The following is a 27,262-nucleotide window of genomic DNA, read 5'->3' on the forward strand; positions in this document are numbered from 1 at the left end:
TAGGCCCACATCATTTTACTGACACACACTGATGATCTTTACAAAAGACATGAATCGAAGTCTCAGAGGCTCTGCATTCATGAGGCGCAGTGTGGATGGAGGCTCATGTTTCTTTAAGAAAGCTGGAAAACAAAAGGCAGCCCAAACGCACTGGCAGCTCAATGTCATTAAATTAACTACATACAACTATCTCACAGCATATGAACATTAAACACTTATTATAAAACAAAGCAATAAAATAAGCTTCTTAATAAAAAACATTTCCTTTCATAAGTCATTTTTTCTTTTAAAGTGGTAATACAGGTCTCTTCCTATTGAGCGAAAGAGACTCGATAATATCCAAAAGGCTGTTGACTACATGGCCCTAACAGACACAGACTACACATCGTACACAGGCAAGCAAAAGGGCACTGAAAGGCCACCTTTAACCTCCATGTGTGTGGCTGTTTCTGGAACTTGGCTACTGCAAGTACAGCTCAGAAGTGCAAAAATAGCTTATTTAAAGCACGGGGATTTGATAAGATTGCAACAGCAGTAAGTTATTATTAAAAAAACAGGATTCAGATCAGAGTGCAAGGTGGAAAGCCTCGAACACAGTAAAGAGCTCTGGGGACTGGGCAGGAAATCCGTGGCTTTTTCAAAAAAGAGTCTCGACTCTACATATACTTTTCAGTCAAAATGAAACCACATCATCCATCCAGAACTTTGTACAGCACTGTAACTCACACAATTATATTGCAAAAGGCTACTTTTATAAAGCACCGTCTAATAAATACGTTGGTAAAAAAGAAAGAAACAAAACAACTCCAGAAATGCAAAAATGCTAAATTCATTATGTTCCAAATAGTCTACAATATTCAGGAATGCAATTGTACAATTGATGATAGTGTAGATCTATTAAAAAAGGAGGCATTTGTATTAATAAAATGCAGAACGGTTCCTCCGTTCTGTAAAATATGGGCTGGAATAGCACCCTGAACATGAAGAAAATAAATTAATACAAAGTGAAAGATGGAGATAAAAATCTTTTATCAAATTAATACAAACTCCGTTAACTAATGCTTTTGGGATAAGGTTTACCATAAGCTATATGCACATGCGGCTTAATTTCCAGGAAGCGTATTAAGCACGTTCTTTCTGTCTGGATGTATTATGAGTGTGTATATTTTAAAATATGCCTTCACTCTTTAAAAGATGCCTTACAGAAACCTGGCAGCTTTTCAGCGATCAGAAAGTAAAGGCAATATTGTTGAACCAATTGAAACGCGTTACAAAAAAACAGTTCCTGTAGAAGTATCTGAGCAGAAAGAGAAAGTCCACGTCTCACTTTGTGTTTTGAGCTGGAGTGTAACCGGGGATTGTGTGGGTGTATAGGACTGAATCAGTGCTGGTGGTGTGAGGGAAGAAGGCGCCGGCTTTCTTCTAGCTACTCCATGATGGCTCTGTAGATGACTGGCTCGATGTAATCTCCCCGATACCTGGAGTTGATGACCCGCTGCCTCTTGCTGTCCTGAACTTTCTTCTCGCCGAAAATTCCATCAAAGCGCATGTCTGATGCTTTCGACTGGATACAAACAAATGCAACAATAGTAAATGTCAGCTTCTGCTCTCAGTTCCCAACAAGGGAACTATGTAGTTTCACAGCTGTGTGTGAGGGTAGCTCACCAGTCTGGACTTCACCCTCTTGGGAAGCTCTTCGTCTAACGTGTAGACGTCGTCCCGCTTGGCTGTGAGCTGTGATCCGTCCTCAAACTCCACCTGTACAGGGATGTCCAACAGTCACAAAACCTCACTCAGTATTTTACTCTGTAGCAGGCAAACTGAAGCAGTTCTATAAACCAAGCCAAGCTTTCTAGTTCCCCACCTATAAGATTGTAGAATGATGTAATGTAATGCAATGCTCAGTAACGTGGGACAGTTTGAAGTACTTGGATGGGACAAGTTCTACATGGGAAGAACTTTAATGTTTTACCATTTTTGATTTTATTTTTTTCTATACAATTCAGCAGTATAGCACATTTCAAAATTGTTTCAAAAAGACAGCAGAGTTTGTTCTGTTTCACTGGATTTACTACAGTACAGCATGTGAAGCCACAGAAATCATTATATTGAAAGTTTTCCATTTTTTTAATAAATATTGTGTGTTGTGAAAATATGTTCAAGGATCATGATACTGCATTTCTGCCATATTGTTAATAGTAGCTGGTGAGGTTTAGCAGAGTTGTGTGTATCATGAAGCAGAATGCCTCAGAGCGCAAAGCAAGGGCTGAGTCAGGCAACAGAACTGCAAAATAAATCGTATAAAAAGTACAACATGCAGAATGAAGACAGAATGAAAGAAGCCATAGAATACAGAAACGAAGTAAAGTCAAGATCCTTGAAAAGCGCAAACTCGTTTTCTTTACTTTAGCAAATGTAGGGCTATATCTGGGTCATAACTTATGACTTCGTTTAAAATTAGATACAAAAGAACTATAATTTTCTGAATCTGTGTCTTTAGCTGTATCTGTATCTGTATACATAGAAATACTCCTGCTTTTCTAAGGCAGACCCAGAAAGCTCTAATGCACTTACTCATTAAAGCACAGAAGGGGATTAAACAAAAGCATCAGATTACTGTGCAATCAGCTGCACGACTGGCTATGGAGGCAAACTCCATTTTCCACTTTTGTCTGTATTCTGTATTAGTGACTGATTAGTGTGGAGACTTGCGCACAGTGCTGTGCAGGGCTACCTGGTACATTTGGGTGACATGCGCTGCCACAAATTTGGCTCCATAGATGAGTCCGTCAGTCCACCGCACCTGCACAACCTCTCCCGAGGGCGGCGGGCCCAGCTGGCTGCAGTCACGGCTCTGCAGAAACACAACACCAGGGATTAAACAAAAGCAAGTAACAGTGTTTTCAAATCTACACGGCTAAATATGAAAATCAGCTCACAAAGGTAACCGAGTTAACTTGAGTTCACCCAACTCAAACTTTGTAGTTTAATGGAAAGTCCTATTTTTTAGTTCTATATCTGTTCAGCAGTACACTGCAGTGCACTCACAAGCTTTTACATTAAGCAGATTCCTGTCCTTCAGTGTTTAACAGGTTGTGAACAATTATTTGCTGTTTTCACTTTGAAAAATAATGTAATTTAAAAAACTTACTCATATTTTGCTCAGAAACTTTTAAATAGTTTTTATAGTAAAGGTATTTAGTGGACAAAGCCTGTATTATATTCCAGAAGCATGTATAAATTAATACTAATTAATAGTAGATAGTATATAGTAGAATAACTGCTCATAACTCTGTGGGCGTGTCAGATCACAATGACTGAAAGTGGGGTCTCCCTGGTAACGGTCCCCCTGGTCCCCAGTGGTGGGCTAGACCGTCAGCGAAGCTAGAGATATTACCTGCAGCCGAAAGGATTAGTGTGCTTCAGGGGCAAGGAAAACATTACACTAAGTTAAGTGCTAACTGTTCTAATCATGTTCTCAGAAATGAATATCCTGTAACAGGTGGCTATGCGAGCAGGAGGCAGTGTCGAGCTATGCTACAAATAATGGCGCGATAAACCTTCATAACAAACTTAAATAACCTTCTTTTAGAGCTTCGACTGGAACTTGGAGCAGATTTGGAGCAAGCAGGACCTCTCAGACTCATTTCAATCTCAACTGGCATAAAACTGCAGCTGTCCACATTCAAGCCCTCTTACCACAATGTCCTCAGGGAAGAGGTTGTCGCTGAAGGAGCCGTCGTCAAAGTTGACCTCGTAAAATGTCTCTTTGGAAAGCTGGACCACATCGCACTGGTAATAGCGCCCATTTTTGTGCTTGCAGATCACTTTCTGACCCACATTGAGCTCCCTCATGGCCTCTTTGTTCCGCTGAGGGAGAAAGAGATCGTATTTCACCAGACACACTTTACACTAACAACCATATCATATATCCCTGAATAAGCAGTAGCACATGTCATGCGACATAGGACACAGCAGATACTTAGAAATATGGATAAAAGCACAGACAAAATTCTGCCTTCTACATAGATCAATTGAAGTTGTACAAATGTACATAACATGCTTTTATTAATTTGAACAAATAACAGTGTCATAAACCAGACCAACGAGCTTACATTGACTGGCCACTTCATTAAGTACACCTGCTTGTATCTACACCTTCTGTATTTTATCAGCACCACTTATCATACAGGTGCACTCCGTAGTTCTAAAATAGATAAAATAAAATAAATTAGTTTTAAAATAGGCCATATGTATTGTAGTATTTTGTAGTGTAGTGTAGTGCAGTGTTTTGTATTGTATTGTAGTGTAGTGTAGTGCAGTGCAGTGTAGTGTAGTGTTTTGTATTGTATTGTAGTGTAGTGTAGTGTAGTGCAGTGTAGTGTAGTGTAGTGCAGTGTAGTGTAGTGTAGTGCAGTGTAGTGCAGTGTAGTGTAGTGTAGTGCAGTGTTTTGTATTGTATTGTAGTGTAGTGTAGTGCAGTGTAGTGCAGTGTAGTGTAGTGTAGTGCAGTGCAGTGCAGTGCAGTGCAGTGTAGTGCAGTGCAGTGTAGTGTAGTGCAGTGCAGTGTAGTGTAGTGCAGTGTAGTGCAGTGTAGTGCAGTGTAGTGCAGTGCAGTGCAGTGCAGTGTAGTGCAGTGCAGTGTAGTGTAGTGCAGTGCAGTGTAGTGTAGTGCAGTGTAGTGCAGTGCAGTGTAGTGCAGTGCAGTGTAGTGTAGTGCAGTGCAGTGCAGTGTAGTGCAGTGTAGTGTAGTGTAGTGTAGTGCAGTGTAGTGCAGTGCAGTGTAGTGTAGTGCAGTGTAGTGCAGTGTAGTGCAGTGCAGTGCAGTGCAGTGCAGTGTAGTGCAGTGCAGTGTAGTGTAGTGCAGTGTAGTGCAGTGTAGTGCAGTGTAGTGCAGTGTAGTGTAGTGTAGTGCAGTGCAGTGTAGTGCAGTGCAGTGTAGTGTAGTGCAGTGCAGTGCAGTGCAGTGTAGTGCAGTGCAGTGTAGTGTAGTGCAGTGCAGTGCAGTGTAGTGTAGTGCAGTGTAGTGTAGTGCAGTGTAGTGCAGTGTAGTGTAGTGCAGTGTAGTGTAGTGTAGTGCAGTGCAGTGCAGTGCAGTGTAGTGCAGTGCAGTGTAGTGCAGTGCAGTGTAGTGTAGTGTAGTGCAGTGCAGTGTAGTGTAGTGCAGTGCAGTGTAGTGCAGTGTAGTGTAGTGCAGTGTAGTGTAGTGCAGTGTAGTGTAGTGCAGTGTAGTGCAGTGCAGTGTAGTGTAGTGCAGTGCAGTGCAGTGTAGTGTAGTGCAGTGTAGTGCAGTGTAGTGTAGTGCAGTGTAGTGTAGTGTAGTGTAGTGCAGTGTAGTGCAGTGTAGTGTAGTGTAGTGCAGTGCAGTGTAGTGTAGTGCAGTGTAGTGTAGTGCAGTGTAGTGTAGTGTAGTGCAGTGTAGTGCAGTGTAGTGTAGTGCAGTGTAGTGTAGTGCAGTGCAGTGTAGTGTAGTGCAGTGTAGTGTAGTGCAGTGTAGTGTAGTGTAGTGTAGTGCAGTGTAGTGCAGTGTAGTGTAGTGCAGTGTAGTGTAGTGCAGTGCAGTGCAGTGTAGTGTAGTGCAGTGTAGTGTAGTGCAGTGTAGTGTAGTGTAGTGCAGTGTAGTGCAGTGTAGTGTAGTGTAGTGTAGTGCAGTGTAGTGCAGTGTAGTGCAGTGTAGTGTAGTGCAGTGTAGTGCAGTGTTTTGTTTTGTATTGCACTGTTCTGTGTTTAACTCTATTCCTTTTCTCTGTATCTGGTATCAACAGTGACTCTGTGTTTCTAGCAGTATCTGAGCTCAGGACCGGCTTTCTCTCTCTAACCTATTGGTAATTAGCAAAGATACTTTCTCTAGACAGACAAAGCACTTCTTGTAAGTTGCTCTGGATAAGAGCGTCTGCTAAATGCTGTAAAAAATTACAGACTGTAGTTTATCTGCTTCTCTGCATAATTTGTTTGTTTCCTTTCATCTTATTCTTCAGTGGTCAGGACCCCCACAGAACCACCAGGATCATTCTCAGCACTGATGTGGTGGAGGTGTGTTAGTGCATGCTGTGCTGGTATGAGTAGACCAGACACAGCAGTGCTGCTGGAGTTTTTAAACCCTGTGTCCATCATTGGTCACAGGATACTGCCTACATGGCATACAACACATATCACTGGCTAGACATTTTTGGAGGTCTGCAAAAACTTCAGCAGCACTGCTGTGTCTGATCCACTCGTACCAGCGCAACACACACTGACACACCACCACTTCAGTGTCACTGCAGTGCCGAAAATGACCCGTCTCCCAAATAATATCTGCTCTGTGGTGGTCCTGTAGGGGGTCCTGATCACCGAAAACATGGTGGAAAAAACATGGGAGTTCATTGTTCCGTTAACTTACTTTTTGAAAATCAGTTAACTCAAAATATTAAAATGTCCAGAGCACTAACTTATTTTAACAGTGTAGCTACATTAGCATGAACTAAACTACAAACTACACTAAAAAAAACAAACTTTAGACACCAAACCTTCCGTGGCTGAACAATGACATTTGGAATAAGGTGGAAAACTGGGAAAATGACTTTTTTGGGTCAGAGCGATTTAATTTACAAAATCAGGATTGACACACCTTACAAGCCAATCACAATTGCCTCTAAATCTTTCTTCCTCAGTCAGATTAAGGAAGAACTCCTTAAACCACACACACACACACACACACACACACACACACACACACACACACACACACACACACACACACACACACACACGTCCCTCAGGGTCGCAGGGGGGTGCTGGATCCTTAAAACGAACCCCAATAAATTTATTAGACAAAATAACGTCTCAACTCAAAGGATCCCCACCAGTGAATTGTTCAGTGATATGTGAAAAAGGCTTTGGGAGCAAAAAAGTGTGTTTTCTTATCTGGAAAGAACTGTGAGCAACAAATGCAGCTCACTGGTGTTACAGCTCAGACACTGACTCAGCCTTTACTATACATTACATCCCTATACATTTACTTTGTGAATTTGCCTTATTCAGCATTTCATCTGCCCGAAATATCAGTTTTTGTGCAAACACATGAAAAAAATATTTAAAAAAATAACTAAGTACTCAGACATTAAGTATTTACAAGAACTGTTATGATATATTTAAACCCAAGACATTAACATAGATAATAATCGAAATAAGCTAAATATGTAAAAATAAATCATTATTTATGCTGCACTTTCTATTAAGATGTGGCTGCCCCCAAACCCCACCCCCCCTTGTGAAAAATAACACTTCAAATTATTTCAGCTGCTCCCCTGTTAACAGTATTTAAGAGCAGAAGTAAAACTGCAACAATGTCCCTCAGTGTCCCCACCAAGTGTCCCTACTGAAACATATCTTCAGTAATTAAACTTTTTTGCGTTTTAATGAAAATATTATGATTTCATCTGAGTACAACTGTTCAAAGCTATGTTTGCTAGTCACACACTGGTTAGCATTTTTGAGTTATGCCCAAAATTTCTTAAAAAATTTTCACAAAAAAAAAAAACCTTTGCCCACGCCTTGGTATATACATGCATACTATTTGTAAGTAGGTATGTATGTATATACTATTTGTATGTAGGTATGTATGTATATACTATTTGTATGTAGGTATGTATGTATATACTATTTGTATGTAGGTATGTATGTATATACTATTTGCTCTGGCGTGAACTTACATTGCCATTGCTCAGCTGCCACGGCATCACTATCTAGGCTACTATCACTTCTACTATCAGTGTTGTACTCATTTGCTCTGTTAGCTCATCAGCTCATCTGAAAATGCCTGAAAAAACCCTGTTACTCATCAAGAAAACCCCTTAAATGTTCCTTGGCTACTTCTGAAAACAGATGTACAGTGGGGTCCAAAAGTCTGAGACCACTAAAGAAAAAGTTCCAAACAAGTTACATAATTCCATTTTCAGCGTTAAACTTTTGAATGAAAAGTAGAATCTTGATAATGTGATATTTTAACATGAATTTCAGAATTGAAATTCTTTCGCTTTAATTATGGCATGCACTTAAGCTTACATGTCAGAGGACAACTTACTAAACATTTGGCGCTGGATTGCTGGATTGATTGGTGAAATGCACCCAAAAAGGATATGCATGCAAGGTTTTACCTCTGAATGGACAGGGCCTTTGTGGCGGCAGCAGGTGACGTAGACAATAAAAGGCCAGTCGTCTGGGTGCATGAGAACACCCGCGGCTTGGGCGCAGGTGGGGTGGTATGACGTAGGGCAGCGGCCATGAGAACACTGCACACAGCAACCTGATGGCTTCTTCATCCTCCGCTTGCAATAATAGCATTTCTGTGAAATAATAAGTTGACAACAACTGTGAATTACACACAACACAGGGGGGTTCCAGGAGTAGCTCCAACATGCGCTTCAGCTCAGGAAGGACTTATTAACTGACTTTAAGTAGCTCATTATTCGGATCCGGTGTGACAGATCAGAGCTATTTTAAAAGTGTTTGAACCACTTTTAAAAGGTTTTTTGGAAATTGAGTAATTTTAAAGAAAAAGCCTGAAGAAGAAAATGTTTTATACAGTTCTGTGTACAGTTTATCATCCTAAAGGACGATAATTCATACAACAAGAAATTATCGTTCTCGGATAAAAAGATGTACAATAAAAAAAGAAATAATATCCTTTATTTAATGTTGCAGGCAGCTAATATACCCGATGGTTCGGTTGAAGGTGCGTTCATTTATTGATTTTTATCTACATACTGTAGCCACAAATGTTAGATTTGGCTTAACGTGATGCTGCCACATGACATGCAGGTCTACACTGTTTATATTACATTTTTATTCCAAACTACTATCATTCAAACACCTAATTACGCCTAGAAAACTTTTTCAGTAGAATTAAAAATTTATTTGTATATATTTTTATATTATTCCATATGTTTATATCTAGGCAGTAAGCATTTACTTGCTAAGAAAAAAAATATTAGCATTCACAATTAGTATTAATACGTTAAGTAGTGATGCTGTAGTTACACACGTCAGCGTGTTCCTATCCTAGGGGAGGCGCAGTGTTATGTGTAGCCATCGTTCAACACCTAGTTTGTCTAATCAGTGCCGTGCTAAATGAAGCGTGCTAATGACGGAATAACTAAGTGGCTCACAAGAGGGTCGTTCTAGAGCTGTTTTTCATGTACACTTGCCGGAGTCAGGAACAGTGTTCATTACCAGTTTGAATCTCTGTAAGGGAATTCCGCTGAGGTCTACTGGTGATCGCTCTGCAATGTTCACAAAACGTGCTTCCAGCACCGCCACCGCGCATAGCACATGCACCCACCTGAAAGATTCAAAACAAAACCCACACACCCTTTTGGAAACGTGATACACAGAATCAGAGAAAAACAGAAGCTGAAAATGCTGAAAATGTAATGATTTTGAGCAGTGAGCTGCAGGTTGGTCAGAAAGGTCAGACTGAATGGTGGCTGCTCGACCCTTGCACTTACTTGTCATTGTTGGCTCTGTGTAAGGCTCCACCTCGTAATGAGCACAGACAACAACTCTGTAAAACATCATGAGACAGAATGAGACATCCACTTTACATAAACAAAAAGACTGCACAACAATGTGAGAGATTTGTGAATGTGGACGTTTTTTAATTAAACCACTATTTCAGCTTAAACCACCAGAGAAGGTTGCATGATGCATTTTACCTGGATTTGACTGGCCGACTGGTCAATTACCCAAATGAACACCGTGACTAATAGACTATTAAAACTATCAAAAACGCACACACTACAGATTCATACCAGATTAAAATCACTCCATAATTATTACTGTCCAGACCCTGAAGGTACACTGCAGATTCATACTGCCTTAAAATCACATATTACATCAGTAATGACTTAAAATGATAGAACCTCCACAGTTAAAACTAACTGAGCTTTGAAAGTTTGACCACGCCTTTATTTTATATCGGTTTTATTGTTCTGCTGTGTTTATGACATTCGCACACGAAAAACATGCCGGCAAAACTTGTTTTACTTTGAATGTGTGTTTTGCCAACAATGTCCAACACTTTCTCAACAAAAGTTTGGGAACACCTAGTTTTCCAAATTAGCACGTTCTCTTTATTAAACATCTCGCCAACTGACAAACAACAAACTGCAAAACTGAAGGAACAACTGCCAAAAGCCCTACCTTGGGGAAAAATGCCAAAGGCCATATATTTTATTTTATCCCCTTGCCGGGATCTCAGCACTTATCAGCAGCAAATATTTCCAAGTGTTTAACCCTTTTAGACCCCACATCTGCCTGTGCTGCATTTCTGTGTGGAGGTCTCGGGCAGATTTTTAGACCTGTTTTTAAATTATTCCAGTTTTTGATTTGCATCAAAACATTTTACACATTTATCCATCAACTTAAAGTGAATCCCCCAGCAAGGAAGAGACTTACGGTGTTTAAAAAAGTATTTTGTTTATCAGATATGGAGACAGATCAGTTTTTATGAATCAGCTAAACTGGCCAGTTAGATGTCACTGTGTTTGCCACTTTCCAGCGAGTCTCAGTCTCTCAGCTACACTGTCAACATAAGTGAAGATGCACTCAGCTTCCTCAAGCTGAGTGTCCCATAGCAGTCACAACTAGAGATGTACAAATAAACTAATATGGGGTTATTTCCCTTTGTAAACACAAGTTCTTAGAACTTAATATCTCTTAATTGATTCTTCAGTTCAGTTTAAAGAAATGCAGAGGCAGAAACTGTAGCTGAATTTTTTCAAGTTTTGACTTTTTCTATAAGAGTATGTCAACATTATCATATTTATCGCTAGGAAATGATGAGGAGCTTCATTCATTGTATTTTTTTGTATTATTAGTACTACTCATACAATGCCTACTACAATTTTAGTGCACATCTGCCCTTCAGTCTCGTACTGACAGCTCTTTGTTGGTTTTTAATCCCTTGATTTTGTTTTCATATTAAAGACGTGGGACGCATCTGTAAAAAGGAGCTTTACCTGCTCAATTAGTCATTTTCAAGAGTCTTCTAGAAATCTGTTGGATTCTAAAGTGTTAAAGCACCAAAGAAAACTGTCAAATCGTTACTTAGACAAAACCTGCTCTGCTGAACGTGACGGTGAGTGTTAAAGCTAAATATAACCAAAAAATGAGCAAACAGCTGTTTACACTAACAACACGTCTGCGGGTACTTTTTCTTTCCTCACTGAGAAGTACCAGGGAAAGTCTGGAAAGAAGTCAAGGTGTTCACAGTCGTCTGACAGGCAGTGTAAGTGTAATGAAGGTAACTGCTCTGTGGAATATTCACAAACACTCCAGATTTCACATGTGAAAGCTCTGCTCTCACACTAACCTCAGTCATGGCGTTGGCCTTGCAGCGAGCACATTTCCAGTCTTTGGTGACTCTCTCAGTCGCTACACCATAGCAGCCTTGCAAAAGCAAAAAAAATACACCTTTTAGAGCTTCACATCAAGAAAACCACCAACACCACCGTACAAATATTAATAAAGATGTGTGGTAATGTTACAAGATTCATGTTTCCTTTCACTCTATGTGAGTCTTGCTGCACCACTGAGGACGGTACATTATGTATAGACAATATAAAACTTGACAGGAAATCAAATTAGGTGAGCTGCAACTGACATTCAGTTCAGATCAAATGTATTATTGTATTCTGTGCATATTACAATCCTGTATCATTGGTCATGCGATCACCATGGTGCATCAGTCATAAGTCTCTTACAATCTATTATTTTACGTATATATGTATCAGAAATTAGACTGAATTAATTATAATAGTTCCCCGAGTCACATTTCTGTATTCAGAATTTTTAAAAACAATTCTGATTGTTTTTAATTCTGAAACAATCAAATTGAAAACACTCTGAAAGAACTGCATTCAAATCAAGACATTTTAAGGTCAGAGGTTTATAGCCCATGGAACAAAAGTGCAGTTGGTCTGCTTGACATATGGTTTGTCAGTCATCACTGGAGATTTGGCCTTTGAAGTACTGATGCTACAGAAAGCAGTGATTTAAAAATGAGCTTGTGACCAGTCACTCTATACCAGTCAATCATTTTAACATTGAAAATCTTTAATTTACCTCACCAACTTGAAATAAAAATGTAATAGTTTTTATTTTTTAAAAATTCAAAATGTACCATTCACTCCCCAGTGCATAAACAGAAACCAAGCTGCAAAAGCATCCCGTATTGAATGCACTACATATATCCGCCTATTCAGCCTACGGCAGCTTAGCCCACCTATTCTCACTGAAGTTATAAGGAGGGTTTCAGCCTGGACTGCATTTAGAATGAGGCACTGCAGAGGGCAGACGATCAGAACAGAGCTCATTGGCATATCATTAACAAAAAACAGCCTACTGAAGTCAAAGAGATAGAGAGGAGTTGGAAAATGACCATGTTAAAATGAATGACAGCTTTTGGTAAAACTAATTATGTTCACCTCAGAAATTTGTTTTAGAAAAATATGGGACGCAGGCCCTTTAACAAAACAATATTTGTTTCAAAGAAAAAACGCCACATCAGACTGATGGCAGACTCTGTGTGGAGGTGAAAGAATTTCGTATAGTGCTAATTTAGGATGGTAGAATGGTTCTAGCACTAGCTCAGCTAGTAGGTGAGTAGCTTCACTTACAACTGAAAAGATTTGATTAAGGCAAACTAATGCACAACTGACACTGAATGAAGGCTAAAGCTCCAATTAAGTTTTAGTGTAGCAAATGAGGGGTGTTGGAATCAGAGATGGTGGACTCAAACAGGCTGTGCAGCATCACTGAGCCACTGCAGCGCGTAGCTTTTCTTCAGCACTGCGTCATCCTGATTTAGCAGCACAACAAATGGGAAAAGGAGCCAATCGGCTCCACTGTAGATTTCACTATTTGCTGTGAACATCCTCACCAACCACTTATGGGTTTCTTGGGATGTCTGGATGAAATCAAGGCATTCATGGCATCCAACAAATATAAGCAGTGTTTTAACAGGCAAGAGTGGTACTCACTGGAGTGGACACGAACACAGCACTGAGAGCAGCTGATTAACAGGCTGGTGCCGTCCAGCTCCAGGTGAGGTGTGGACAAGCGGAGTTCAGCATTTTCCTCTGTGGTGGTGCTGAAGCACATCTCAGGAATCAACGGCTTCGTTCGCATCTGACCCCCAGCCTGGACCACCTCAATATTGCCACCTTCAGTCTGGACGGAGGAGATACAAATGGGATGACGAGAAGGTTTTAGAAAGGTCATTATTGTGTCAAACATACTTGGTTTAGTATAGCAGTGTCTGCTAAACCAGCTAATGGCTACACAATGCTGTCAAAGCTGAAACCAGCAAATAATGTTAGAACGGCTTCCCTCTGACACCCTCCCTGTTTCTCTCACGCTCTCTGAGGCAGTGCTGCGTACCCGCTGGTATGTCTGGAAGAGCATGCAGACAGCGCAGTATGGTGGCTGGAGGCCCATCTCTCTGTTGTACTCTCTCTCCCTCTCTTCATTATACGGCCTGTTCTGCCACAGCTGAGCCAGAGGCTTTGCCCATGACTCACCCTCCAACCAGTCCTCTTCAAATCCAGCCTGGTCCTGCAGCTCTGAACACACACACACACACACACACACACACACACACACACACACACACACACAGTTAATCCACAGCAATATCATAACGTCAAACCAGGATTATATTTGGATATAGGAGATTAATCCTTAAAAGTCACAGTTATAGCAAGTGATCATAAAAGCATGCTATAATTGTTTTTATCTGTCTAAAGTGTGGATCTAAACTTTTAAGAAATAACAAATTTATGTTCGTAAATTAAGAATTGAATGACAAAAGTTGTGTTTACACCCAAACTATCATTTACATTTTTTAAAATATTTTTTTTCAAATCAAAGCAGATCAAAACAGATGGCCAGACTCAAACTTACTGATACAGAATGTACATAATATTTTTACTGTAAATATATACTTAACAATTTTAAAGTATATATTTAACTTTTTAACATTTAAAGAGTAATAAAGCAACACCTAGACTTTAGATATACTTGTGTTTATCAGATCAAACACACAAAGACATTAATATTGTCACTTTAGCGTGAAATTCCCCACCTTCATCGCTGATGCTGTCCTTCATCAGAGGATGGTGTCTGGGCAGCTTCACCAGACTATTCAAAGCAACTTCAAAGTCTTCTTCTGTCCCCTGCTGGACAACAAAAATGATTAATTACTCCACACAGCTATATAACCTGAAAAATCTTTCCCCTGGGGTGAGAGAAGGTCCTTACTGTTGAAAAGTCTGTATTCACCGTTTTCAGTATTATAGCACCAACTTTGTTGCAAATAGAGGAGTGTACACAAATATTTGAGTAACCCTGGTCAAATTATGTTTTGACGATTTTCTAAGAGAAAATAACTCATTCTCTACAGGGAATAAACATAAATTCGGCATTTTTCAGTACATTTTAGTGCACAATTTCTATTTTTTTAACATATTAGAAAAACAAAAATAAAAAACTAAATTTCAATGTTCACTAAAACAAACATGTTAAATTCAGCACATCAACAGTAAATCTGCACCAAATTATGCAGAGGTTGCTCTCTGCAGACGTGTTAAGCCATTTTCTCAACATAACATGAAATTTGATTTGAAGATGCATTAAAATGATTCTTATAAGATAAAAGTATTCCAAGTACTACAGCTTCATATGTTTCAATGTATTTGAAGAGCTCAATAACTTTTACAGTAGTATAAATGAGTATAATGACTGAGAAAGCTGTATTACATTGAGAATACAGTTAAAAATAAATATCCAGAATGCTTCATATTTCAAAAGTGTTGATTAAATAACTCGCTGAAAATAATTATGAATATTTAGTTGCTGTTCCTAAAAATCTTGAAATACTGAAAAAAATCTTTAAAAAAAACAAACAAAAAAAACATCTGCAGTTCCAAGTTATGTATACAATTTCGATCAATATAGTACGAGTATTACAAAGTAACGGACAATAATTAATTTGACAAGCAATTCCAAGTTTAGATATTTAAAAGTGACCTGGCTGTCTTCCAGTGTCTCTGTGTCTGTGTCACTGTCTCTCTGCTGCTCTCTGCTGTGGGAGTCGAGGTCGCTGTAGTCTCCTTTAGCGTAGCTGTGGACGTGAAGCACCTCGGCAGAACTAAGAGTCCGCTGGAAGAGTCGCTGAGCCGAATGCTCCTCGCTGCCCTGCTGTCATGGATGAGAATTATTAGTGTTTGTATCAATATTAGTATTTAGGGGTGAATAATGTGGAAAAACAACACCATAACTCTTAAGATATTTTCACAATACATGTTTTTCTGAAGTCTGTGACAAAGTTGGAATGGAACCACCCATACCACTACTTATCAATATACTCAGCCCTTACCTGCAGTGATGCATGACTCTCTCTGGATTTGGTCTCAGCTTTAGGGCTGGTTTTGCTGTGTCTGGATGTAGCATCACCACGGTGCCTGGTATTATTGGTGTGTCTAGCTCGAACGCTGAGGTCACTTGGGTCAGGCTTTGTGGTGATGCCACCAGACTGAGGTTTAGCTGTGATTCTGCTGGGCTTCGGGGTGATAGCATTACGTGATGAAGTGATGATTCTAGGCTGCCCGGTGGCATTAATGGATTTACTTTTGAGGAAATAGCGTGGAGTGGCTATGCTGGGCTGGGAAGGGATGTTAGATGGCTGAGAAATATTGTCACTCAGCTGTGAGTCACTGACTGTGGAGGAGGAAGTAACATAAACGGACAGAGAAGTGCTATGGCTTGGGTTAATTGTGATATCTCTAGGCTGTAACGTGACATCACTTGGCTGTGAAATGATATCACTCAGCTGGGGGGTGGCAATGTCACTTGAATGAAACGTGGTATCACTTGGCTGTGACATGATGATATCACTGGGCTGGGAAGTCATGATGTCACATGGCTGAATGGTGATGTCACTCAGCTCAGTAATGTTGCTCGGCTGAGTGGTGATGTCACTGAACTGGGATTTAATGATGTCACTCCTCTGAGAGGCAACAAGCTCACTTTGATGAAAAGTTTTATTACTCGCCTCGGACATGATGTCAATTGGCGGGGAGGTGATGTCACTTGGCTGAGAGGTGACATCACTTGGCTGGTAACTGATGTCACTTGGCTGAGAGGTGACATTGTTCATCTGGCAAGTGATGTCACTTGGCTGAGAAGTGACATCGCTTGGTTGTGAAGTAATGATGTCATGCTGCTGACAAATGACAACACTCGGCTGGAGGGAGGTGACGACATCACTTGGCTGAGAAGTAATAAAGTCAGTTGACAGAGAGGTGACATCGCAGGGATGGGAGGCAATTATGTTACTTGGCTGAGAAGCGATGACATCACTGGACAGGGTGATGGTCTCATTCGGCTGGGAGGTGACATCACTGGACTGAGGAGTTATCATATCAGTTGTTTGGGATGTGACATCACTCAAATCAGAAATGATAGCACTCGACAAGGAGATGTCACACGGCTTAGACATGATATCAATCGACTGCGAGGTAATGTCACACTGAGAGATTACATCATTCGGCTTGGAGGTGATGTCACATAGCTGGGAGGTGATGATATCACTTGGCTGAGAGGTGATGTCACTTGGCTGGTAGGCGACATCACTAGGCTGGGAGGGGATGTCTCTCAGTTGAGAGGTGATGTCACTTGGCTGGTAGGTGACATCCCTTGGATAAGAGTTGATGTCACTTGCCTGGGTAGTGACATCACTAGCAGTGAAAGAAATGAACAGAGAAGTGCTATGGCTTGGGATATCTGTGATGTCACCAGGCTGCATGGCATCACTAGGTTCAGAAGGAATGAGGTCAGCACTCTGTGGCGGTGGTCTGTTGTCTGATGGACAGATGAGAGTCTCTGGGTGAGGATGATGATGGCCTGCCATTTCTTCCTGTTTCGATGGAGTATCAATCTCCATCCTCTCCTCATCTTTTCTTTCATCTATACAGGACATACAGCATCAGTCAAATGTTTGGGCAAACTTGATTGAATGCATGTTTTCTATCATCTTAAAGACGTTCTGATCTATAAGAATGTTTAACTGACCAAACCTGTTGATAAAGAATTTGTTACATCATTATGTAACTAACTATACTTATATTGCCACTAAACACTACTCAAAAATGCCAAAAACTCACAAGAATAAGGCTGTCGTTTCTCTTCTTTTGCTTCAGGTTGGCTGAGCCTAGCTCTCTTCTGCTGCACCTGCTCTTCAGCCTCAGTCTCAGCAGTACCAGAAGTGGCTCTTCTCTGCCGCTTTCTGTCCTTCTGCTTACAAGTGCTGCTAACAAATAAGAAACATATTCAAAAGCTTTCAGACTTAAGAGACAAAAATACTCAAATCCATATACAGAAAAATAAACGGTGTGGAGAAACAATCATTAACAATACTAAAAGATTAAGACTGAGATATAAATTAAAACTAATCACACTTTGAACCGATTACAACAGCTTTAGAGAATTTAAGAAAACTTAGCACATTCAAGGAGTGGAGTTACAGAGATTTTGGAACACGAGGCCAATTCACACTGAACGTATTCCTGAAGCACTTCAGTCGTCCATCTGGAACAGATGCACCTCTATTTAAATCAGTGTCCACAACTGTTTTCATTTTGTTGGCCTAGTAGTTGCAGAGCAGCTCTTGCACTGTATGAACACTGTATGGAGGCTACTGATTTGATGATGGGTATAAACATGTCATAGTGAATTTGTTACAGTAAATGAATCTGCTGCTTGTACTGCCACAAGTTAAATATACTATAATACTGCTTGATAAGAAAAGGTTAAAGTAGAGCTGATATTTCTGTCTGAAGTGGTTATGAGATAGAGCTACATTAGAGGCAGTGCATATAACATGCTGCACTTACACTGCACTGACAATAGTTTGAGATTACTTGTCACATTAATCAAATTATTTGTTTAGCAATAATACAATGTACAAGGTATATTAACTAAAATATTTTATGATGCTGTATTAAGTATTTCAGTTTTTTTGGGAATACTAAAGTTCCTTGTGTCTACACACATTTGATCAACTCCACTTATGTAAGTATTTATAACTTTAGTTCTACAATATATAATTGGTAGTCATTCGTTACCCCGTTCATCAACGGTCAGGACCCCCATGGGACCACCACTGGCCAGGTATTGACTGAGCCCAACAACACCTGCTTAATAAAGTTTCTCTGAAAGAAGAAAACTTCAGTTTATATGATGCTGTCAGTTTTGGTGGTCTACCAGGCCTTATACGGTTATTAGGGTCACATTTTCTCTGTAACATTTAACAATTTTCTGAACTTTTGTGAAGTAAAAGTTTTGTAAACTCCTGTTTGTTCACTCATTATTCCTTTGACTTTCCTCTTCCTTACTGATAACTGTTTCCCCTTCCTTACTTAATGAAGGTCACTACACAGAGGTGACTGATTTTGCTGAGTACTGGATATGGTAAGTGTAGATACAAGGCAGGAGTACCTAATAAAGTGGCACATGAGTGTAAGTGAAACATGTGAATTTGCACAGGTCCAACATGTTAGAATTATTTTATCATTTTTATACACTTTCTTTAATGAAACTGGTCTTACTTTATAGAAAATATGGAACGGTAGTTAGACTGGTCATGGTCATGGTCATGGTCATGGTCATGGCCTCAACCTCAATATCAGCTTTCTTTGTGTGTTTATGTGATGTGACTCTGATCTTGCTCAAACCTTTTCTCCCGCACTGTAGAGCTGCTGGGCCTTTCATCACTTCTGCTATTCTTCTCCGCTTTCTCACTCTCTCTTGCATCTTCTCCCTCTTTCATCTCCATCTCTCCTGCGTCTGTCTCTTCTGTTTCAGTTCCAGTCATTACTTCCTCTCTCTCCTCTTTTTCAGTTTCCATCTTTTCGCTCTCTTTGTCAGTGTTGTCTGTCACCATCTCTCCTCTTACGCTCTCTTCTTTTTCAGTGTCCATCTCTTTTTTCTCGAAATTGGTTTCTCCCAGCTCCCCTGTCTCTCGCTCTTCCTTTTCATTTATCCCTCCTCTGTCTCTCTCTCCTTCTTCCATCTTCACCTTTACTGTATTCATCTCTTGCCTTCTTGTCTCGTCTTCTGCTCTTTCTGTCTCTGTCTTGTCTCGCAAGGTCTCCTCATTTGCAGTATCCATCTCTCTGCTATTAGTCTCTCCTTTCACTGTCTGTTCATCCATCTCTTGCTTTTCTGGTTCCATCTCTTTTCTCTCTGCTTCTGTTTTTTCACTCTCCACTTTGTTGCTATCCGTCTCTCCATCAGTCTCCATCTCTATTGCCTCTGTCTCTCTTTCTGTTTTCTCGTTCTCTTTATTTTCCATCTCCACTAAGTTTTCATTTTCCTTTGCTCCTTCTTTCTCCTCCACTCCTCCACTGTCTTCACTCTTCTTCTCTCCTTCATCTCCTTTAATCCTCTCTGTTCCTCCACTCTCTTCACTCTTCATCTCTTCTTTCTTCTGCACTTCTCCACTCTCTTCACTCTTCATCTCTTCTGTCTTCTGCACTTCTCCACTCTCTTCACTCTTCATCTCTTCTTTCTTTTCCACTTCTCCACTCATCTCTTCTTTCTTCTGTACTCCTCCACTCTCTTCACTCTTCATCTCTTCTTTCTTTTCCACTTCTCCACTCTCTTCACTCTTCATCTCTTCTTTCTTCTCCACTTCTCCACTCTCTTCATTCTTCATCTCTTCTTTCTTCTCCACTTCTCCACTCTCTTCACTCTTCATCTCTTCTTTCTTCTGCACTTCTCCACTCTTTTCACTCTTCATCTCTTCTGTCTTCTGCACTTCTCCACTCTCTTCACTCTTCATCTCTTCTTTCTTTTCCACTTCTCCACTCATCTCTTCTTTCTTCTGCACTCCTCCACTCTCTTCACTCTTCATCTCTTCTTTCTTCTCCACTTCTCCACTCTCTTCACTCATCTTTTCCTCTCCTTTCTTCTCCACCTCTCCACTCTTCATCTCTCCTTCATGCTTCTCTGTAACTCCACTCTCTTCACTCATCTCTTCTTCCTCTCCTTCTTTTTTCTCTGTTTCTCCACTCTCTTCACTCATCTCTTCTTCCTCTCCTTCTTTTTTCTCTGTTTCTCCACTCTCTTCACTCTCCATCTGTTCATTATTCTCTCTTTCTTCTCTCACTTCACTCTCCATCTGTTCTTTTTCTCCTTCTTTCTTCTCTGTTTGCCCATTCTCTTTGTTCTCCATCTCTCCTTTTTCTTTTTCATTCGTCTCTTTTTCTCTTAGTTCACTCTCTATCATTCCTTTTTCTGCTTCTTTCTTCTTGGTTTCTCTACTCTCTTCAGTAATTATTGTGTTTGTCTCTTCTTTCACTTCTTTCTTAGCTCTCTCTCCACATTCTACACTGCACTTCTCTCTTCCCACCTCTTTTTTCTCTATCTCTTCTTTATCAGTCTGCGTATCTCCTTTCTCTGCATTGGCTTTTTCTTTCCCTGCTTGTTCTGCCTCTTTATCTGCCATTTCTATCTTTTTCTCTGCATCAGCTATTTTCATTTTTTTCTTTTCTCTCTCTTTATCAGCCTTTTCCTCTTTCTCTTCTCTCTCTGCATCTGTCTTCATCGTTTCTTTCTCTCCTCTGTCTTTTTCAGCCTTCTGTGTCTCTTTCTCTTCTGACTCTGTGATTGTCTTTTCTGTTTCTTTCTCTTTCTCTCGCACTCTTTCAGTCCTGCTGCTGTTACTCAGCTCTCCTCTCTCTCCCTCTTTTTTTCCATCCAGCAGGAATTCGGCCGCCTCTGGTGTGGGTTTAGAGTGGTCAATGGGGGCGCTGTCCTTTCCTGCTTTCCACAGTTTATAGCGCTCCGGCTGGAACTTTCGCACAAACAAATCCATAGGGATCTTCACCATATCCTTGCGGCATGAGCACTGAGATGCGGAGAGAAGAAAAACAAAACTTCAGCAGACATTTCAGTGAGCAAAGTGGCGAAGTTAGTATCACACTAAATCAAGTTTGTCATGAATATTCAGATTTCAGAGCATTCAAAATACAATGAAAATACTAAAGTACAGTGATGCACTCCAGGAAGACGAGTACTACCAACAAGTAAATAATACCAAAACCACCCATATAGATTCCTGGCACAGTAGATAAACAACCATTCCAGTACAGTGCAGAACAATACAGTACGGCACGGTGTAACACCATGTGCACAATGGAAAAATATAGTGTAACATTGTAAACTACATACAAAAAAAGGTCATTCTATATCGTATAGTATATTTATCAGATGCATAATATACCGTATTAGCTAGTAATCTCCAAATAAAGTTTTTGCAATAAAAGTCACTGTATATTGAGTGTCTCACTATGCCAAGTACAACCCGATATACAGTATATAATCTATTTTCATAGATTTACAGGGGTCTGAGCAAAACATAGCTTCAGGAGCCACTGGCTCCTTAAATAAAAATAAAAACCAGGCGCAATTAGCTTTTTTTAAAGTACCTAATAATAATAAGCAGGGAAACAAAGCTTTTCAGCACACCTCAGGTCAACTCTGTGATTTAAAGGGGAACTCCATCGATTTTTCAAAATTTCAGCATAATGTCAACAAATTCATGCAGAGGGTTTTGGTAGGAAATGCTTTGTTCTAAAGAGACTTACAGAGTCAGAACTGTTCACAATGATGATGGCAGGAATCAGACATCTGAGGAGTTAAAAGGTATTACATGACATGGCTATGTATACACTGCTTGATGTCTGGGACACCGATTTACAGTAACTTTGTGAAAAGGACATGTGTCTGAATTGTACAGAAATTTTGAAAACTCTGTGGAATTCCCCTTTAAGTATCTCTGCCTTCTACCATGTCTGATTCTCAACGCATCCAGTCTGTTATTTTTCATTAACAAGATTTGGGAGATGAACTTGGTGAAGGATTGTGGTCACAATTGCATTTTAGTCGCAGTCTGGAGCCCTGGATTCAGTTCTGTTTATAGTACATGTTAATGTAAAATGATCATATGAAATTCATCTATCATGCATAAATAATTAAAACCAGGGTCTGTCAAAAAGGTCCCCCTTTTTTGCGGGGGGGGAAATCATCTAAACCTATGAATTTCAGTCAAATCTCTGTTTGCAGCTTTGCTTTCTTAAGACTGACGTCCAGCACTTGGTGGTTGCCAACCAACATTAGCTATCTTAATAGGTGAGTCAGCTATCAGGGCTGGCTAACTGTCTCTTAGGCAGTGATTGGTTATCTACTCTTGTGGGCCATGGAAGCTGTTGTGGCTGAAAAGCCCTGTGTTAAATCACACATCTAAAATACAAGAATAAATTACTAAAACAATTCAGGTAGATCTCATCTTTTATACTAACTGTCCACAATAAATAAACATTAACCCTTCTGTTTGCTCAGAACAACAGAACCATTTTCTCATAGTGAGACACGATTAACTGAAAATGCAGACAATTAAATAGCAAAAATAGTTCAAATGCCCTTCTCGGTCAGTATGAAATAAAAGTCCTTACTAATGCTGCCTGCTTGCCGTAGTCAATCCAGCGCTGCGTGGCAAAGTTGGTGGATTCTGCACAGTTGAAACCGTGGTTGAATCCAGCATGATAGGCGTATGGGAAAGTCACAATAAACTGGCCTGCTTCCTGTATGACCTGGACCACCAAAGACAAACAGATGAGGTCAAGAAGAGAAACAGGAAAAATAATAATACCATTTAAAATCACTTAAAATATCTTTTAATGCATTCATCATGAAACACTGACACAATGGTAAGGACTGCTGGCATTTTCAAATGGCTTAAAAACAAACAACAGTAGCAATTTTCTTAAAACACTCCACACTTCATGTGCTACTACGGAAAACTGTCACACATTGGTTTAATTAATGCATCAGAAACTAACCTTTTCAAATGGGATACCATACTTTCTGAGAATTGATGGGGAAATCAATGTCATTTTGTGTCGTAAGAAGGCTTCACAACTTTGGGCACTTCCAGGGAAAAATCCTGCACAATCAGACATCACTACAGTCAGATAAAGGACTTCATAAACATAAGTCATACTACAAAAAACGACTCATTCCTACCTTTAGCAAGACGCTCCAATCTCTTTCCATGCTCAGGAGGCACAATATACCTAACACAGGAGTTTGCAGTTAACTACAGTTGTTTGGCCGTTTAAACACAATGTCTGAAAAAAGCTGTATTTGAATAATACAGTTGTGGCAGTACCAGGATTTAGGTTCTCCGAAGTGTAGGTAGTTGATGCTGTAGAGGTCCATGTCCTCCGTGTGCCAAGCAAATGTGCTCTTCCACATTCCAAAGTAAAGACAAGGTGTGTTCACACCTTTATTCTTAACCCCACTCTCTCTCTCCACTGTGTCCAGGATGGTATTTAACCGCCCCACGTTCCACTCACTCACATCCTACACAGAAACATAATGTGACACATACGTTATCATGTGCGTACACGCACAGTCCACTTTATCAGAAACCCCTCCCGTGTAGCTCCACCTCCCTGGTGTACAGTTACAGACTGTATGCCCATTTGATGATGCATAAGGTTTGCCATCCTCTAGTCATTCAATGGTCAGTTTCTGACCACGCTTGGCTGGATATTTTTGGGTAGTGAACCACTCTCAACCTAGTATAATGTGGGTAAGAACTCCACTGCTGTGCCTAATGCACTTATACCAGCACCACGTGTGTCAACATGGGAACTGTGTGCTGTTATTTTTCATATACTGCTGATGTCAATACAATACTAAATGTGACTAATTCGACATTAGCACTTCAGAGAAATGTATTTATTTCTATAAATGCATAAATAATTAACTAATTACATAAAGTGTAGATATTGTGGTGCAGTAGCCCAGCATCACATAAACACTCTGCTCTTACAGAATGCAATAAATGATGGTTTGAAATATCAGGAAAATCTAAACATTGCCTGATGATGATCATTTTTAAGGCATTACCTTATACTGCTATGATTTCAGTATTACTGTGCATCTCAACATATCAGTGTCACTGACCGCTGAGAAATGCCCAAAAAACAATGATGACTGTATAACAAGGTTGGGTCATTAATTAAAGCTGCCCTGTCTAAGTTCTGGTGAGTTGGGGATTTGAAGACCTCTCTGGCGGAAATGTATCATTTCGTAAATGTGCACTTCTAGGCTTTACGCAGGGACTTGCAGCAGCACACACCAACCAGATTTTGTCTGTTTATTTCCTCCTGACTCAGTAATGCTACTTCTTTCTATTATAACAATCTTACATATTACAATCTTTTACAGTGTAGCTTTAAAAAAAAGTTATTACTTGCTTAATATGAAAGTTACTACGTGGTTATGATCAGCAGAGATGTGTTAATAAGAGACATTTTTAGTGGCTTACTGCATCGTAGAGCGTTCCACTGACATCTGCCCCATACAGTGGAGGATTAAAGGTAAGATTTTTCCAATACTTTCTCTCCAGCTCATCAAAGTCCACATATCTGGGGTTGCAAAATCTGCAACGGAAGAATCAATGAACAGCTGATTAGAGAAAAAAAATGTTGAAATTAGAGAGAACTGGAATACTGTGCAGCTGTTACATTTCTGCTATACTCACTTTTAAAAAAATAAGCATTACTGTCACTCTTCTTAGAACTGTGACAGAATTGACAGAACGGTCACACTCTACTTTCTGGATACTTCTGAATACTCACTTGTCTGTGTTAGAGACTTTGCGGAACTCGCGGACGCTCATGGGCTTCTTCTGGATGTTGTACTGTGTGAAAAGCCCAGACTGACCTGTCACCACCTGCTGAATCGGAGCAGGAATAACCAGGTCATCGATGTCATCGTACGTACGACGGGCCTTCCAGTCTTTCGGAGGTATGATCTGTGCCAGAAATAAGACACTGATCATAAACTAATTTCTCAAACAACAATCCACACAGACATACATGGGTAAATGCACCTCAAAGCACCATTTCTCAGAAAATGGTCCTGACTGACCATGTCAGACTTATGCAATACTTTCCACAACTATCAAAAACATTATGGCCGATATATCAGATAAAAAGCACACTGGTCATGTTGAATGTAGAGCGTGTGATAGTATTTTGAGCTATGATAGCAGGAGACCTGGAATGTTGTCCCTTCCATGACATATTGACTGTGGAAGCAGCTGTTCCACAGCAATGCAAGTGGGTTTGAGCTGAATTTGGGTTTTATAATTCGCAGTACTATCCGAGCCTGGTCACGTCAGGTCTCAGGTCACAGGTACAGTTTCATGTCTATGCAGGCCTCTTCTAAGAGAAGTGAACTTTGTGTGTCCACAGCTTGAAGCCATGCTAACCTTCGCCAGGCCCGCTCTGTGAGCCCCCTGCGACTCCATATATGCGATGTAGCGGCTGAAATCTTTGAACTCCTCCTTGGTTGGATGGAAGGTTGTGATCCTGAAAACAGGATTTTGGGCTACTGAGTCTGAGGCCATTTCTGCTACTGGGACTGCAAGCACAAAAAAGACAGAGATGAAAGATTTTAAACAGTGGAGCAGTTAAGAAAAACTCTTTTAGGCTTTATTTTGCGGTACACAGATCATCAGAAGTCAGACACACACACACACAAGTCACTAGAGATATGTGAGCATTCGATACTGATAAACAATTGATTAATCAGAATCAGACTCTCACGCTGTGCAGACACAACGACTCAGCAGAACAAAGCTATAAAAATGCAACTACACTGAAAAGAACTGAAAGTCTATCTTGAATCAATACAGTCCTACTCCAGCTAAATACCACAGGAGTCTTAAGACACTTCAACATCTAACAAACTCCGAAATACAGGAAACGCGATGCAAAACGCTCGATAACAGGGACCTGGTGGTGTTTGCAGGTGTGAATCTGCAGTCTAAGCGGTTTTAGCGCAGGTCACGTTAGTGCTGATGGTCCCAACTCGCTAGCTAAAACAGATATTTTGAATAAACAACAAAAGCATTGAGTTTGTTCTGTATAACCGTATATGCATGATATAACGTGCCGATCATACTGTTGAATAAAGCAGCTGGAACTAAAGCAGCTAAGTTGAGTATTAACTTACTACAGAGCGAGGAAGCTAACTTGACGTTAGCATGCTAACGTAGGTGACTGAATAAGCTCCTCCCATTAACCTGATTGGTCCAGATGCCAGGCAGCGCTCAGATCTGCGCTTCTGACTGGAGGAAATTCATGTCCGTCAAAGCAGGGACCAATCAGATTACAGTCCCGGATAAACACATCATGGTTAGCAGGCTGAATTCAACAACAACAAACTTTGACTTCTGTGAACTGATTAAGTGTAAAATCGTAAATTAAAATCCACGAACACGATTTCCTGTTATAAGACTTGGTGAAGCATGGCTAAATAACTTGTAATTATTTTGGAGACACAAAGTTTCTGGTTCTTTTTTTCCGAAATTTGACGTTTTGCGATGGTTAGCCCGTTAGCACAACAGTGCAGCGCCTCAGTTTCACAAACAGCTTCGCTGTGGTGGCGAAACTCAAATTCCTGGTAAAGGAGAAAAGATGAATAAAGTCTTACGTATTTCTGATGTTTATATGCAGGCGGATTTTCTTCGAACTGTGCAGAGAAACGCGACGCTTAATGCGGGTTTCAGCGCGGAGAGAAAAGATCCTCCATTATTGTGACACACGAACACGCAGGCGCAGTGAGACTGTTTACAAAGATGGAAGAAGGCGTTCCCCGCTGTCAAAATACTGATCATAACAGTATTACTGCTGCTACTGCTACTACTACTGCTCCTACTACGGCTACTGCTACTGCTCCTACTACTGCTACTACTACTGCTACTGCTACTGCTACTGCTACTGCTACTGCTCCTACTACTGATACTGCTACTGCTACTGCTCCTACTACTGCTACTGCTCCTACTACTGCTACTGCTACTGCTCCTACTACTGCTACTACTGCTACTGCTACTGCTCCTACTACTGCTACTGCTACTGCTACTACTACTGCTACTGCTCCTACTACTGCTACTGCTACTGCTACTAATAATAATAATGATGATAACCATACTATATTAATAGTAACAATATAATAACGACATAATAATGGTAATGCTGTGCTTGTGTACTTTTTATTTTCTCTAATCTCTGCTGGGTTAACAAAAATACAAACACGAAAAATCTGAGGCTTCCCTGGAAACTTCTGACCTATGAAGACCACG

At 40.3% G+C, this 27,262-nt stretch overlaps 1 protein-coding gene across 1 annotated transcript; it reads right to left on the reverse strand.

The window, feature by feature from the left end:
* On the reverse strand, nt 1–26,888 carry kdm4aa (lysine (K)-specific demethylase 4A, genome duplicate a). Its single transcript, XM_037534767.1, has 24 exons — nt 26,614–26,888; nt 25,388–25,539; nt 24,753–24,928; nt 24,440–24,554; nt 23,273–23,466; nt 23,128–23,177; nt 22,944–23,047; nt 22,557–22,694; nt 19,909–20,950; nt 18,774–19,605; nt 17,205–17,350; nt 15,419–17,007; nt 15,070–15,240; nt 14,126–14,219; nt 13,423–13,604; nt 13,023–13,212; nt 11,354–11,430; nt 9,489–9,544; nt 9,214–9,322; nt 8,139–8,327; nt 3,700–3,870; nt 2,735–2,854; nt 1,666–1,758; nt 1–1,564 (listed from the first exon to the last, which is right to left on the reverse strand). The coding sequence occupies exons 2-24, from the start codon at nt 25,523–25,525 to the stop codon at nt 1,427–1,429; spliced, it is 6,114 nt and encodes a 2,037-aa protein (XP_037390664.1). The 5' UTR covers nt 25,526–25,539; nt 26,614–26,888; the 3' UTR covers nt 1–1,426.
* Between the last annotated feature and the right edge of the window lie 374 nt (nt 26,889–27,262).

The sequence above is a fragment of the Pygocentrus nattereri genome, chromosome 26 (genome assembly GCF_015220715.1).
Source record: "Pygocentrus nattereri isolate fPygNat1 chromosome 26, fPygNat1.pri, whole genome shotgun sequence".
In the NCBI taxonomy this organism is placed as follows: Eukaryota; Metazoa; Chordata; class Actinopteri; order Characiformes; family Serrasalmidae; genus Pygocentrus; species Pygocentrus nattereri.

What these genes read in the sequence shown, in the direction of transcription:
- kdm4aa (XM_037534767.1), bottom strand. Translation starts at nt 25,525, where the DNA reads ATGGCCTCAGACTCAGTAGCCCAAAATCCTGTTTTCAGGATCACAACC. An exon ending in ACAGAGCGGGCCTGGCGAAG is followed by an intron (nt 24,929 to 25,387) that starts GTTAGCATGGCT and finishes TTTCTGGCACAG; the next exon opens with ATCATACCTCCGAAAGACTG. An exon ending in AGACACTGGAAGACAGCCAG is followed by an intron (nt 14,220 to 15,069) that starts GTCACTTTTAAA and finishes TTTGTTGTCCAG; the next exon opens with CAGGGGACAGAAGAAGACTT.